A 15,030-nucleotide genomic window follows, 5' to 3' on the forward strand; every position below is an offset into this window, starting at 1 on the left:
TTAAATACCGGGGGGGGGGGACCCTGTGGTTCTGAGGCAGGAAGAGGGTTTCACAGAGGCCTTCAGAAGCATGACCTCCTTTCAGCCTTCGGAAGGGGAGTTTCAGAACCACGTATTTGGATTAGTAAGTGAAAAGCAACCATGACCTCCCCCCAGCTTTCGAGTTGAAGGAGTTGCTGCTCCCACAGCTTCCTAGAGGGAGAGGGGGCGAAACCCCGTGTGGCTTCCACACCCGCCGAAGAATGCACTTCCAACCTGCTCTAGTGATCGTTTGCAAGTGTTATTTTGCCATTCCACACAGTAACAGCCCGCTGCAGAGTGCATTCAAAATGGACTGAGAGTGCATTGATTCAGCACGTGTGAGAGCGCCTCTCGTGTTTTTCAAGTCCCGCCTCCTCGGACGGGCCTTGTGTCCAGTTACCTGGTATCGACGAGGTCTCTTCGAAATTCCACATGAGGAGAAGGAAGCCCAGCAGCAGCAAGAGAGGCAACGTGGCGGCCGGCATGGTCTCGGAAACCACCTGGCTGATGTTGTAGTGTCCTGGGTTTAAGGGTTCCTCGATCATTTCTTCTGAGAGCCAACCTGGGGGGCAGAGGCGGGAGAGGAGCAAAAAGAAAAGTCCAAATCGGACAGAGGCAGAAAACGGGATGATCCGGCAGCACCCTCTGCTTGGCCCAGTGCCTTGGAGAATGAGCCTTTCCCCCTCCCGATTAGCTTTGTTTTATAACAAGGCAGGTTGTTTTAGACAAGACAGCCGGAGCGCCAAGTCAAAACAAGGGGCTGAGAAGATACACATCATGCCCAGCAGCAGCAAAGCATTTCTGACCTTGGTATCAAAGCCCAGGTTGCTGTCAGGGCAATCTGAGGCCCCCAGAGCTCCTATCTTCCTGCTACCCTTGAGTGGCCCGTGGTGACGCGGACCCCGACTCGGAGCCAAGCAAAACCAACAAGATTAAATTCTTCGCTGTGGGCTGAGGTCTCCCCTGCAAAGCCTTTCATCCACACATTTGCTACCCAGCATCTGTGGCTGGGGGTTGCGAGTGTCCTTGGATCGCGGCGATAGGTCAGAGGGATTTTCCCAGTGCTCCACAGCAGGGTGGGACCACACCTCCGGGCGAGGGGCGATACCGTTCACGAGTCTAATTGGGTTCTGCGTATCAGAGAAAAGCCTGGACTGGTTTTAAATTTAGCAAAGTCGATAGCATGCAGGACGATAACACACCAGGACAAGGGAAGTATAACATGGAAGCAGGAAAAAATGGTATTAGAAGTTAGATTGGAGCAATGCCCCTCTCTTCCTAATGCCTTGTCATTAATAAGCCAGTTTAGACTAAGTTTGCTCAACACATACTGGCTCACAAAGGTTTGATTTGTAATGATTATTGGTTCAACAATGACAGGTGATTATAATGCAATTAGTGTGGCGGTGGAAAGTGTCGTCAGGTTGCAGACAGTGTCTGGTGACCCCGTAGGAATTTTGTTTTCGTGTCGCAAGTGACTTATGATGACCCCTCATGGGGTTTCCAGAGCAAGAGATTTTCACAGGTGGTTTGCCGTTGCCTGTGTCTGCGTTGTGATCCTGGTATTCCTTGGTGGCCTCCCATCCAAGGACTGACCAGGGCCGACCCTCCTTAGCTTCTGAGATCTGATGAGATTAGGCTAGCCTGGGCCATCCAGGTCAGGGAAATAAAATTGTTAAATCTGTGCAATCCAATGATTATTTAATGCACATACATACATATACATGTGCGCAGGGGTCATTTTGTTGAAAAAGAGGTGCAGGAGCTCATTAGCATAACGTATTAGCATAACTTATTTGCATATACCACCCCCTCTGACATCACCGGAAGTGTGTCAGAAGGCAACACCCACCGCTCAGGCTCCAATGGACTGTTTTGGATTGCTAGCTATGGGGGGAGGGGGACGTGCAGATCTGCCCTCGCAGAGGAGGGAGAGGTTGTACCTGAATAAAACTTGGTCTTAAAGGTGCCACTGGACTGTTTTGGACTGGGGGGAGCTCTGCAACTTACCTGGCTGCTTCTTGCTCTGACTGAGGGCTGCTGGGAGCAGGGGATGGGGCTTGTTGCATGGGCTCTTTACTGCCGGAGCGCCACTCCTGTACGCTCCTGCAGGAAATGACCCCTGCATGTGCGTATGTGTGTGTATATATGTGTGTGGGTATACCCATACATACACACGTAAAGGTGTTTTTTGCAAAACATCAGTGAAAGATGACCAGAATGTCTGTGCTTTGCATGTTTGGGAACCAGCAGATGTAACATTTCTGATGGGCAGTGTTCCCTGTAAGCTGAGTTAGTGTGAGCTAGCTCACAGTTTTTTAGCCTCCAGCCCTGGATGGCTCCAGAGCAAACTAATTTATGCAGTAGCCAAATCGCTCGCTCACAACTTTAAAGCCAGTAGCTCACAAAGCAAAATTTTTGCTCACAAGACTCCACAGCTTAGAGGGAGCATTGCTGATGGGTGTGAGAATGAAGCCGCCTAGAGATGTTTAAATATCTGTTTATTTTACTTATACCCCAACTTTCCCCCCAAAGCGGCTTACATCATTCTCCTCTCCTCCATTTTATCCTCACAACAACCCTGTGAGGTTGGACAAGCTGGGTGTGTGTGACTGGCCCAAGGTCACCCGGTGAGCTTCCACATCAGAGTGGGATTTGAACCCGGGTTTACCCAAATCCTAGTCAAACGCTTTAACTTCTACACCATGCTGGGTCCCTATAACCCATATCAAGTCTGTTGTCCAGTAAAAGAAAATTGAGCTGCTCATTGATGAAAGGAAGAGCTTGCGATTAAAAATCCTGAGCAATTGTGTAGCACTTTATGTTAACAAAAACCCAGGGCTATGCTACTAGAATGACCAGTGGCTATAGGGGCTACCAGTGATTTGGGGAGTTTCCAGTTCAGCTCTTGCCTCTGCCATGAACCCATCAGCTGCCAGACAAGCTGCTCCCTGTCAGCCAGTGTAGTGTTGTGGTTAAGACCCGCAGACTCAAATTTGGGAGAACCGGGTTTGATTCCCCACTCCTCCACATGCAGCCGGCTGGGTGACCTTGGGTCAGTCCCAGTTCTCTTAGAGCTGTTCCCACAAGAGCACTTCTCTCAGAGCTCTCTCAGCCCCACCTACCTCACAGGGTGTCTGTTGTGGGGAGAGGCAGGGAAGGAGATTGTAAGCCCCTCTGAGACTCCTTTGGGTAGAGACAAGCAGGGTATAAAAACAACTTCTCCTCCTCCTCTCCATCTGCAATGTATGGATCATGATATGAGTCTACCTTTTATTGTCAGAACGGCAAGATACCGTAACATCTGACCCTTGAAAGTGCTCTCTAAAATGCTTGGGATGATGAGCGTGCTTCTGAAAGTTAAACATAATGCCAAACTAGGGTCTCAGCACTATGTGAATGAACTCTCTTTAAGCTCCGTCCTTACGTCCACATGTGAGGGTATTGGTTGAAGGACCCATGGTAGAGAACCGTTGCTGAACTAAGGAGGTCAGATCTATTCTGTCTATGAATATTACTTAAAGTCCCAGGATGGAACAGACAAATGGAAGAACACAAGGTCTTGGCTGGATCAGACCAAGATCTGTCTATTCCAGCACCATGTCTTCCATTGTGCCCAACCGGATGCCCCGGGACGCCCTCTTAGCAGGGGATTGCAGACGACAGCCCTGAACTGCTTACTACCACCTGTGGAACTCTTTGCCACAGGACGTTGTGACAGCCACTAGCTGTCAAATGTGTTGAGGGTTGGTCTGTCAGTGTTTGAAAACCAGAATGGCTCAGTGAAACCTCCATGCTCGGGGGCAGCATATCTCTGAAAGCCAGGTGCTGGGGAGCAGTTAGGGTTGCCAGCCTCCAGGTGGTGGCTGGAGATCTCCTGGGATTACCACTGATCCCCAGGCAACAGAGATCAGTTCAAGATGGGTAGCCTATTAGTCTGTCTGTAGCAGTCGAAAAGAGCAAGAGCCCAATAGCACCTTAAAGATTAACAAAATGGGTGGAAGGGTAGGAGCTTTGGTGAGTCACTGCCCACTTCTTCAGATAGGTATCTGAAGATAGGTATCACGAAAGCTCATACCCTACCACAAATGTTGTTACTCCTTAAGGTGCTGCTGGACTAGGGTTGCCAAGTGTATCTTTGCCGGGAGTGGGGGGCTCCCGGCCGGTGTCTTGTGCACACGCACGTCACCCGGAAGTGACGGGAGGACGCCAGGCATGCTGGGGGCGGGGCTACGGCCATACAAGGGAAAACCATAGAGTTTTCCCTTGTATGGCCGTGGCCCCGCCCCCAGCATGCCCGGCGTGCCCACGTCACTTCCTGGTGACGCGCACGCCGGGGTGGGGTTCCCCCCGGAGCCCGATTCCACGGCGGCAGAAATCGGGCCTCCAAAGCGGGGGTTTACCCGCCCCCCGCCCCCACTTGGCAGCCCTATGCTGGACTCTTACTCTTTTCTATTGCTACAGAAATCAGTTCATCTGGAGAAAATGACCACTTTAGAAGGTGGACTGTATGATATTATACACCCCCTCCCCAAACCTCAGCCACTTCAGGATCCACCCCCCAAACTTCCAGATATTTCCCAACCCGCAGCTGGCAAGCCTAGGAGAGGCCTACCATTAACATCTCAAGCATCAGACTACGGATTGTATTCCGCTCCTCCCCCAAATCCAGACAGCAAACCACCTTAGTAGCTCGCACAGTAGCTTGCCTAGGGCCACTGGGGGGGGGGGGGATGAGAGCCCTATCGAGGGTCTGACCAGCTCATGTGATCATGAGCCAGTTTAGAGTAGTGGTTAGGAGTACGGACTCTAATCTGAGAGAAACAGGTTTGATTCCCCACTCCTTCACATGCAGCTGTTGGTGTGACCTTGGGTCAGTTACAAGTTCTCTCAGAGCTGTTCCCTCAAGAGCAGTTCTCAAAGAGCTCTCTCAGCCCCACCTACCTCACAGGGTGTCTGTTGTGGGGAGAGGAAGGGAAAGGAGATTGTGAGCCGCTCTGAGACGCCTTCAGGTAGTAAAGGGTGGGATATAAATCCAATCTCTTCTTCTTCTTTGAGCAGACTGTGGCATGACAGAGAGAAAGGGATGCATGAACCACAGGGCTCATGCACATCACTCCAAACTGTGGTGTTCTATTTAAATCAGGCCTTTTGCATTCTTACTACAGCCCTGCACGATACATCCATATCACTGCAGAGGTGAGAATAAGGCACAGTAACTTGCCTAGGCTACTCAGCAAGGTGGGGGTGTGTTTTTTTGCATGAGAGTCCCATTGGAATCTGACCAGCTCATGTGATCAGGCACCCCATTGTGTCAGCTCTCATGTAGTGGTTAGGGAGGGGCTGTGGCTCAGTGGTCGAGATTCTGATTTGCAAGCTGAAAGTTCTGGTCTAATCACCTGGAATTTCCAGTTTAAAGCATCAAGTAGTACATAACATACATATGTGCTGTCAAATCGCAACTGACTTATGGTAACCCCAGCAAAAGGCTTTCAAGGCAAGTGAGAAGCAGAGGTGGTTTGCTACTGCCTTCCTCTGCGGAGTCTTCCTTGGTGGTCTCCCATCCAAGTACCAACCCAGCTTAGCTTCTCCCAAGCAAGGGGCTTTCAAGGCAAGTGAGAAGCAGAGGTGGTTGGCCATGGCCTTCCTCTGCAAAGTCTTCCTTGGTGGCCTCCCATCCAAGGACTAACCCAGCTTAGCTTCTCCCGGCCAAGGGGCTTTCAAGGCAAGTAAGAAGCAGAGGTGGTTGGCCATTGCCTTCCTCTGCTGAGTCTTCCTTGGTGGTCTCCCATCCAATACTAACCCTGCTTAGCCTCTCCCAGCAAGGGGCTTTCAAGGCAAGTGAGAAGCAGAGGTGGGGAACTATCTCTGCAGTCTGGAGGCCTGCCATAATCCTGGGAGAACTCCAGGCCTCACCTGGAGGTTGGCAACTGTAGCCCAAGAAGTAAGCACAGGAAAGAATCCCTGATACAGATCAGGCCCCCAAGCATGGGGGAAGAGGAGGTCAACCTCTCCCACCCACCACTTCCCCAATGGAAACTTTGCCTGTCTTTCCACCCCCTATCCATTGCCGATCAGCGGAGAGTTAGCCCTCCCATCACCAGGGCTCTGATCCATGCTGAAGCTCCCAGCAGCTGCTTGGTACAGCCGGAAGACACACCTGCATTTGAACCCATCAGACTCCAATCTAGGTTGGCCTGTTTTGTTTTGTTTCTTCCTCTCTGCAATCTGGCACTCGTTCTGAGAGGTTTCTTGGCCTTGAACTCCCCAGGGATGTGCTCTCGTGGAAGAATTGTTGGAGGAAGGATTTCAACATTAGGGAGAACTCACCGATCCTTTAAAAAGGTAAAGGTTCCCTTGCTCGAAAGCCAGTCGAATCCGACTCTTGGGTTGCGGTGCTCATCTCCGTTTCAAAGCCGAAGAGCCAGCGCAGTCCGAAGACGTTTCCGTGGTCATGTGGCCGGCATGACTAAACACCAGGACGCACGGAACACTGTCACCTTCCCACCGAAGTGGTCCCTATTTATCTACTTGCAATTTCTTGCTTTCGAACTGCTAGGTTGGCAGGAGCTGGAACTAGAGATGGGAGCTCACCCCATCATGCGGCACCCAGGTCTTGAACTGCTGAACTATTGACCTTCCACAGCCTGCAGTTCAGCGTCTTAACCACTTGAGCCACCGCAGCTCCCACCGATCCTTTACATCTCAGTTAAATTTGTGTCTCGGGACGTGGTGTTCTCAGTTTTCAATTATAGTCTATGAAGATAGAAGGCAGTGGTCTCTTGCATTAGTAAAATTTGAATGCCGAAGGAGACAGCACCAAGTACAATTTGAAAGTAGCCTCGTATCACTCAAGGATATTTCTTTGGGAATTTGAGTTGACAAAGGAAATGTTTGGCCAGTACCTGTGAACTGTGGGGTTGTGTTCTATGGAGGCTAGAGTCGAAGGGCATAATCAACCACCATTCAGCCCTGTGGAGGAGTTTGTTTTTTAAAAACAAGAAGCTTTGCTTTCAGTCAGGGGAGCTTCAATTCTGGGATGTTTTGTGACTGTAACGAGAGGATCTGCATTTTGTAGATTTCTTAGAATCTTGCTTTGGCCTGCTTTTTAGAACCACGTGATGTGAGTTGTGTCTTTAGGATGACTGGAGCTCCGATGTCAATTCCAGATCCTTTGCCCAAGCCCGGCTCTCCCTTGCTTGTAGGAGTGAGGCTCAATGGCAACCAGAAACAAGGCTTTTTGAGTGGTGACGGCTCATGATGGAACAGACCTGCTTTGACATGAAGACCCTGCCTCTGCCCACACCTCCTTGGCGTTTCCAACTCCTGGAGGGGGTTGCTTCTTCCTTTCACTCGGGTAACTCACTGCCACAACCTGCCCTTTGGGGGGGGGGTTTCCCTGCTAGGAGGGACAGGGCTCCTAGCTCCCTTTCTCAACCTGAGGCCTGGTTGGCTCACCTTTGGAAGGCCCTCCCCCTTGAGGCTCACCTGGTGCCTATCTGTCTTACTGTTCAAACATTTCTCTTTACCCAGACTCTTAATTGAAGGGTCCTACCTTTTTAGTGGTTTGTCAGGCGGAACCAGAGTCTTTCCTAGCCAAGCTTCGGGGGGAGAAGGGGTTGTCCTCAGTGGAATGCCTTCTCCTGTTCCACCCTCTTCACTGGCTCAGGGAAGTCTTTATTGATAACAATGGGTGCTTTACAATAAACGTGGTCTGTCCCTTTAAATATAGGCTCTCAGACTCTTATTTATTTATTTATTTATTTAATTTTATTTATACCCCGCCCTCCCCGCATTGCGGGCTCAGGGCGGCTTACAAGAGTATGGCACACAGTGCGATAAAACAGCAATAAAACAATTTAAAACACTTAATACATGGGCCAAGCCTTCTTCCTAAGTCTGGAGCCTGCCCACCCCGGATACTCTGCCCCACCTCGAGCATCACAGCTGAGATGCTGGGATCTTCCAAAGGGCGCTCCCTCCATACTGAGGCCCTCCTCCTCTCTCAAGAGCCCTGCTGAGAGCAGCCGTCTCACTCCTTCCCCTATCTGTCGAAAACGTGCACAGCAACTTCAGTGGTGGTGACATCGCTATGCTGTTTTGGTTGGACAGCGTCACTTACGTTGCCTGCTGATCCACTGCCCTAGAACTGCAGTGGCATCAGCAAGGCATCGGGGGATTAATGACCCTTCCTCATCATAGCCAAATAAAGGGGCATATGAATTTTCCAGATAAACAAATGCCACCTCAGGCAGGTTCCTTGGAGGAGAAGCATAGAAATTTTCCAAATAAATAGTTGATTTCTCAGATAAGATTAGTTACAAAAACTGCTCTAAAGAATGGAGAGTGTTCAGTTTGGGTTTTAATTAGTTCATCTCCAAATGCACATTGAGTCCCTATAATGATTCAAATGCATCCATTCATCTCTGACCAGAAGAAGGGCTAAACCTAGGGATGCCAGTTCCGGGTTGGGAAATACCGGGAGATGTTGGGGGTGGAGCCTGAGGAGTTTGGGGAAGGGAGGGGCTTCAATGGGGTATAAAGCCATAGACTCCTCCATTCAAAGTGGCCGTTTTCTCCAGATGAACTGATCTCTGTCACTTGGAGATCAGTTATAATCCCAGGAGATCTCCAGCCACCACCTGGAGATTGGGAATCCAAAAACAACATCCGTGACAAAAATAACGAAGATTCAATAGATATGTTTGCAAAATCATTTACTGTAGAAATTCTGTAGAAAATTCTCTTCTATTATCGGTCACACACAACAAATGCTGCAAAATGTAAACAATTCGTTTCACAATAATTGCTTTATCTGAGCATGTAGCAATCACCATTCTTATCAATTTCTACTGATCAACTCTTGAAGGAAACATTCCACGTTGACTCTCTAATAACCGAAGCCAAGGTCACCAGGAGATGGAGAAGAAAAGTCAAGCAGAGGCAGAGACCTTCCCATGAACTGGCCTGCTAAATGTGGGCAGTTTCTTTCATATGTAATGTTTGTTATGCTAATTTTAGATCGGATATCCACCTTCGCATTATGCATCTGGAGTTCGGCCTTGTGCCTGAAACAGAACGCTGGCTGACTGCCTCTATTTTTAGCCATATTGATTTCCTCGTCAAAAATATGAATGGAAGCAATTTTGATTGCTGTCCCCTCCCCCCTAAAGCGTGAAAACCCATCCATTACCTCACTGCACACCTTACATCGGGCTTTGCTCCAAGGCATAATTTATTTTCCATGTGTGAAAATCAATGCTGCTGGTTTTACTTTAATGGGCAGTCTCATACATTTTCTGTGAGGCTTGCTGAAAAATGGGTCTTAGCAAGAAGGAGTTGGGCCTCACGTCTCACTGTTAAATTGGAGATCTGTGGAACATCAATCGTTGAATCCACCCCCCTCTTGAATGATGGGCCCATTCAGATTTTTATTGTTTGTGGACTTTAGCCTCAGCCTTGAATGTGTAACAGGAAGCTATCTGTGGATTGAAGTAAAGAGGCATTTCTGGGTTTAGATGAATGCAGTTGAATACCCTTTTCATTTATGTGCAGAGATGTTCTGGGGCACCCTTGAGGAGGGGCCTGTTATGTGGTACCTGGCCTTTTCTAGGTACCTCTCAGTTCCCCATTGTGGCCCTCATGCCGTTCAGTATCAAAGTTAGAAATGGTGTCCATGAGCCGGTTCAGCCGGTTCATCCCAATGCCTAGTTACTGGAAGAGTTGCCAGGTGCCCTGCCCACCTATGGCAAGCGAGCTCCCGCTCCTAACCTCTATTCAACTGGCAGGCAGTGGGGGGGAAATGGAGGGGATATCATGGATCAGTGATGTCATAGCCCCTTCCTTCGTGATGCTCTAGGAGTTCTCCCCATCTCTATAATTTCTATAGAGATTGGAGGAATTCACAGATTGTCCGGGGGGGGGGGCTGTGATCACCCACCCTTGACACTTCCCCCTCCCAGACTTGACCTTAGGGCAGCCAACCTCCAGATGGGGCCTGGAGATCTCCCAGAATTATAACTGATCGCAAGATGACATAAATCAGTTCTGGAGAAAATGGCTGCTTTGGAGGGTGCGCTCTGTGGTGTTGTACCTTGCTGACGTCCCTCCCTTCCGCAAACCCTGCCCTCCCCAGGCTCCACCCCCCAGGCGCCAGGAATTTCTCAACCTGGAACCGACAACTCTGCTTGGCCTACGGTAGTTCTACTGGTTTAGAATTCATAGCATTTAGTTGTCTGCACGCTAGTTAAAGGCAAGGAGGGGCATATCTACAGAAGGGCTTGTGCAGGGATCTCAAAGATGCTCTGTGCTCCTTCCCTGGATTTTCACCTCTTATTTTTTTGCACAAAGAGGTCCCTGGCCCTTTCATATGCAGAAACAGATGGGCAGGTATGGAGATGGCATCCTCCCCAAGGGCCTGCAGAGGCTGTAACTACACAATCGATAGGGTTGCCAAGTCCATCTTCAACCCCCAGCGGGGGACTTTGGGGGCGTTCCTGGAGGGGGTGGGTCATCCCCAACGTGATGACGTCACGTTGGGGACGTCTGCCGCCCCCTCCCCCGCCCGTGCGCCGGATCTCCAGAAACGGCAGTTCCCTGCAGTTAAAGTAGCCGGCAGCCAGCGTTTCCCCTTTAAGAGCAGCTGCGTTTCCCTTTTAAGAACAAAGCTGGCTTTTCCCTGCAAGCTTGCGGAGTTTGCACTTGGGATGAAACACGGGTTGCACACACTTAAAGATAGAGAGATGGGTGGCTTTGGGTGTTGGGGGTGGGGCTTCCCAAAACGGGGGACCCCTGGCAAACCGGGGAGTTTGGCAACCCTAACAATCGACCTGGGCACATGTTGGGTCATGTCTGCTTGACCAGATCTGGAGTCAGGGAGACATCGGGGGAACTCACCTTAAACAGCACTCATTTGGTCAGCGCTGTGAAGGAGTACTCTGATGGGGGGAGGGAGGAGAAGCGTCCAGTTTCCTTCTTAAATTGCTCTTGCCGGCGGAAAGGGCTTGGCGGTGTTCAGTGCCAACAAGTTGCTTCCAATTTATGGCGACCCTGTGAATTAATTGGCTATTGTAAGTCTGCATGCAAGAGGATCCGGGAGGGAAAGGGTTAAGAGAAATCTCTCAGTGGGGCACACTTGACAGTTGGCCCCACCTTCTCATCGGTTAGACTGTTGAGCCTCTTTGGCCCTTCCTTGTCTTCTGTTTTATCTTATATGGAACCTCTCTTCTTCTTCTCTCTCTTACCTGGGCTTGGCGGTGTAGCAGGTTAACCTTTTTGAAGCTAACCTGTTCACAATAAGTTAAATGTACCTACATACCTGAGGGACCACCTTTCCCCATATGTACCCCAGAGAGCCCTGCGTTCAGGGACCCAGAATCGGCTGGCTCTCCCAAGCATTAAGGAGGCCAGGCTAGTGGCAACCAGGGCCAGGGCTTTTTCGGTGGCGGCTCCACTCTGGTGGAATGAGCTCCCAGAAGAGACCAGGGCCCTGCGGAACCTTTTACAGTTCCGCAGGGCCTGTAAAACAGAGCTCTTCCACCAGGCATTTGGAGCCGCCGCCACTACCAGTACCACCACCACCACTACTACCAACAACTGACACCCTATGGTGGGAGAGCCCTGATCTGCTGGACCCTTCAGTTACTGCCTGAGCTAATCACCCAAGACAACTGGAGAAGACTGTGACGCCCCATGTCCAGCCGCTCAGGAGTCATTGCCGGCATCTTTGCAGGACCCGTATGTGTCGACTCCTGCCTCCCTTTCCATCCCTCCTTTGCTTCTCTGGAGCAAGGTAAGTTGAACTCCGGTATCTGGGACTGCCGGGGGTCAGGACACCATCTTCTGAATTGCCACCGGGTGCGTCTGAGCGACACGGGCCGGGTACGGGTTCTGTCGCCGTCGCCTCTGTCGCCTCTGGCACTTCCCTCTGGCTCCCCAGCCACCAGGCCTGTTCCCACCTCCGTGTCTCTGGCATTGGGGCCACCCGAGGTGGGCTGCTCCTTGGTGACGTGTTGGACAGGGCAACTCGGCCTACCCCCACCCGTGGTTCTGTGGTGACGCGGCATGTTAGCGCCCCATCAGTGTCCCGCCATTCTGCCTGGCCCTGGCCGGTCCTGAAGCCAAACCAGGTGGCCAGCTATCGGGGCAGCCGGGCTCTGGTGGTGTGAGGCCGGGGTCACTGTCGGCGGCAAGCTGGGGTGGTGAGGCGTCGCTGCTTTTTGTGACCCCCCCTCGCCCTCCAGTCCCACCCGTCAGGACTCTGAGACAGCTCACGACGGGGCCGTGGCGGGCCGTGGTGGGACAAAGACCAAAGAGCTGACTGTAAAATTAGGAAATTATGTTTGCTAGCACTTTTTTATGTTGTGATGTTTTTGACTTTAACATTGTTATTTATATTAATTGATGTTGATGGTTTTATGCTGTATTGCTGGAATTTTATCTGTTCTTGTGTAAGCCGCCCTGAGCCGGCCTGGCTGGGAGGGCGGGGTAAAAATGTAATAAATCAAATCAAATCAATATGTCACATAAGATGTGCTTCTATTTTTTGTAAGTAAAATTTCTTTTACTTGTTGCCAGTGGAGTCAGGTCGTCTTTGTCATTTGTTTGAACAGCATTTTCCCCTTAACTGGGAAACTAGGAGGACTGCGGATACTGCGTAAAGCTTCTGTGCTTCCAACGCAATTGATTTTTTAAAATATATATATTGAACCCAATATGAACAACCTCCAAAATGTTATCTCATTAACAGCCTTGCTCAGGTCTTGCAAACTGAGAGCCCTCGTGGCTTCCTTGATTGAGTTAATCCATCTCCTGTTGGGTCTTCCTCTTTTCCTGCGGTCTTCAACTTTTCCTAGCATGATTGTTTCTTCCAGTGAGTCCTGTCTTCTCATCATGTCACCAAAGTGCCAAAACGTTCAGTTAGTGATTTGAGCTTCTAGGCAGAGTTCCGGCTTGATTTGACCTAGAACCCCACTTATTTGTCTTTTTGGCCATCCGCAGTATCCATAAAACTCTCCTCCAACGCCACATTTCAAATGTATCAACCTTCTTCTGGAAGGGGCTTGAGGGGGTAGCTATTCACCCCTTTTCTCTGGCTCCTCCTGTCTTAGGAAGGTGGTCTGTTTTAGAAGGCTAGCAAATAAGCGGAAAATGTCTGCAATATTATTATGAATTCCAGGAAGGTGGTCATCTATTAGTCTGCCTCAACTAAAACAACAAAGACTCTCGTGGCACCCTGAACAAATTCTACAGAACCAGTTTGGTGTAGTGGTTAAGAGCGGTGGACTCTAACGAAGGAGGCCGGACCAACAAGCACGGAGGCGGAACGACGCAGGCCGGAGCCTACTTGGACGGAGGCCGCGAGCATGCGCAGAAGTGCGAGTGGTCCAGGCCCGGAAATGAATTCGCAACAGCCGGAAGGAGGAACCTCAAAGACCAGCGCTGGAGTGGACGCCGCCGGACTACCTCCCGCAAGGCAGTAACAACGAAGATCCGCAACACGGAAAGGGTGCCTGGTAGGCTTGTCACGTCCCCTACATGTATGTGGCCCTAGGTTTAGGATTGTATGAATTGTAACATGTAAGCCGCTCAGAGCCCTTAGGGGGTGAGCGGGATACAAATTGAAATATAAATAAATAAATAAATATAATCTGGAGAACCGGGTTTGATTCCCCACTCCTCCACATGCAGCCAGCCGGGTGACCTTGGGTCAGTCACAGTTATCTCAGAGCTCTCTCAGCCCCACCTACCTCACAGGGTGTCTGTTGTGGGGAGAGGAAGGGAAGGAAATTGTAAGCCGCTCTGAGACTCCAAATGAATCATAGAATCATAGAATGTTAGAGTTGGAAGGGACCTTGCAGGTCATCTAGTCCAACCCCCTGCACTCTGCATGAGGCGGGGTATAAATCCAGTCACCTCTTCTTCTACAGTAAGTGCATTCAGTTTTTAAAGTTCAGCAAATTTCTTAAGGTTTTTGTTTTTCAGCATATTTATAGTTGTTGTCTTTTAAAAGGTTGGTGAATCACAGTATCGTTATTATTGTAGTGATATCTGCTGGTCATTTGGTTGCTCAGCATTTTGGGCTCATTAGACCAAAGATGACCAAAATTCACCCTCATACTTTGCTTTTTAAAAAAGAATCATTGTTTTATCTCTAAAGTCAGCTTGGCAAAGGGAGAAGTCTCCATCTAAGTCACAGCTTCGGGAATGAAAAGATGCTACTGAAGGAACCTGGCGCCAGGGGGCGCTCCAGTTTGATAAGCCAGATAACAATACGCTTTAAACACCTCTTTCTTTGCCCAATATCAATGGCTATGAAGGTTGCATTCAAGTGGGGGGGGGGGGATGTTGATTTTAATGTCTCTTTAATAAATTGAGAGTGAAAAGCATTCTGTGGCATGATTCAGACATGAACGAACCAGGGGGATCCTCAGATTTGTGAGTTCTTTCCTCTCCCTCCATCCTTGAGGAATGAGCCAATGTTCCCCATTTTATTGCTTTTTATATTCATTTATATTGTTGGTGGTGGTGGGTTCAATTCCCTATACTCGCCACTGTTCTGTAGGCTTGTTTTCTCATTTTTGTAGCATATTGTACATTTTTAACGATTTAATGGATACACATAAATGTAGGTTGTGCACATATGATATATAGAGGATATAGTGCATATTATACATATAGGGTTGGATCCAGACTCAATTAGCAATTCCCATTGGGTCCTCACATATTGCTACAGAACCACTTTGTGTTATTCCTCAGGGTCTCCTGTTCACCCAGAGAAAACTTCATAGAAGTCAGTTGGCTGCCTTTGGAGGAGGGAGGCAGGAAAGTTCTATTCCAGCACTGAAAAATTTAGCTGAGCTCCAAACCATAATATGTATATTTTGACTGCTTTTCAACAGTCTACAGTTACTTTGGGCTGCTCAGTATGTGTCATTGTTGTGTGATGATGGGTAGCCGTGTTAGTCTGTCTGTAGCAGCAGAATAGAGGAATAGTTCAGGAGCACGTTA

The 15,030-nt window shown here is 49.5% G+C and overlaps 1 protein-coding gene across 1 annotated transcript in view; it reads right to left on the minus strand.

Moving 5' to 3' along the window:
- LOC107122388 (aromatase) overlaps positions 1 to 566 on the minus strand; it is a 37,267-nt gene extending 36,701 nt beyond the window's left edge. Inside the window, exon 1 of the mRNA XM_015425477.1 lies at positions 422 to 566. Coding sequence (XP_015280963.1) covers positions 422 to 566 — 145 coding nt within the window. The remainder of the gene's footprint in view (positions 1 to 421) is intronic.
- Positions 567 to 15,030: the final 14,464 nt, after the last annotated feature.

Source organism: Gekko japonicus, unplaced genomic scaffold, assembly GCF_001447785.1.
Source record: "Gekko japonicus isolate JY-2015 unplaced genomic scaffold, Gekko_japonicus_V1.1 scaffold462, whole genome shotgun sequence".
NCBI classification, from domain to species: domain Eukaryota; kingdom Metazoa; phylum Chordata; class Lepidosauria; order Squamata; family Gekkonidae; genus Gekko; species Gekko japonicus.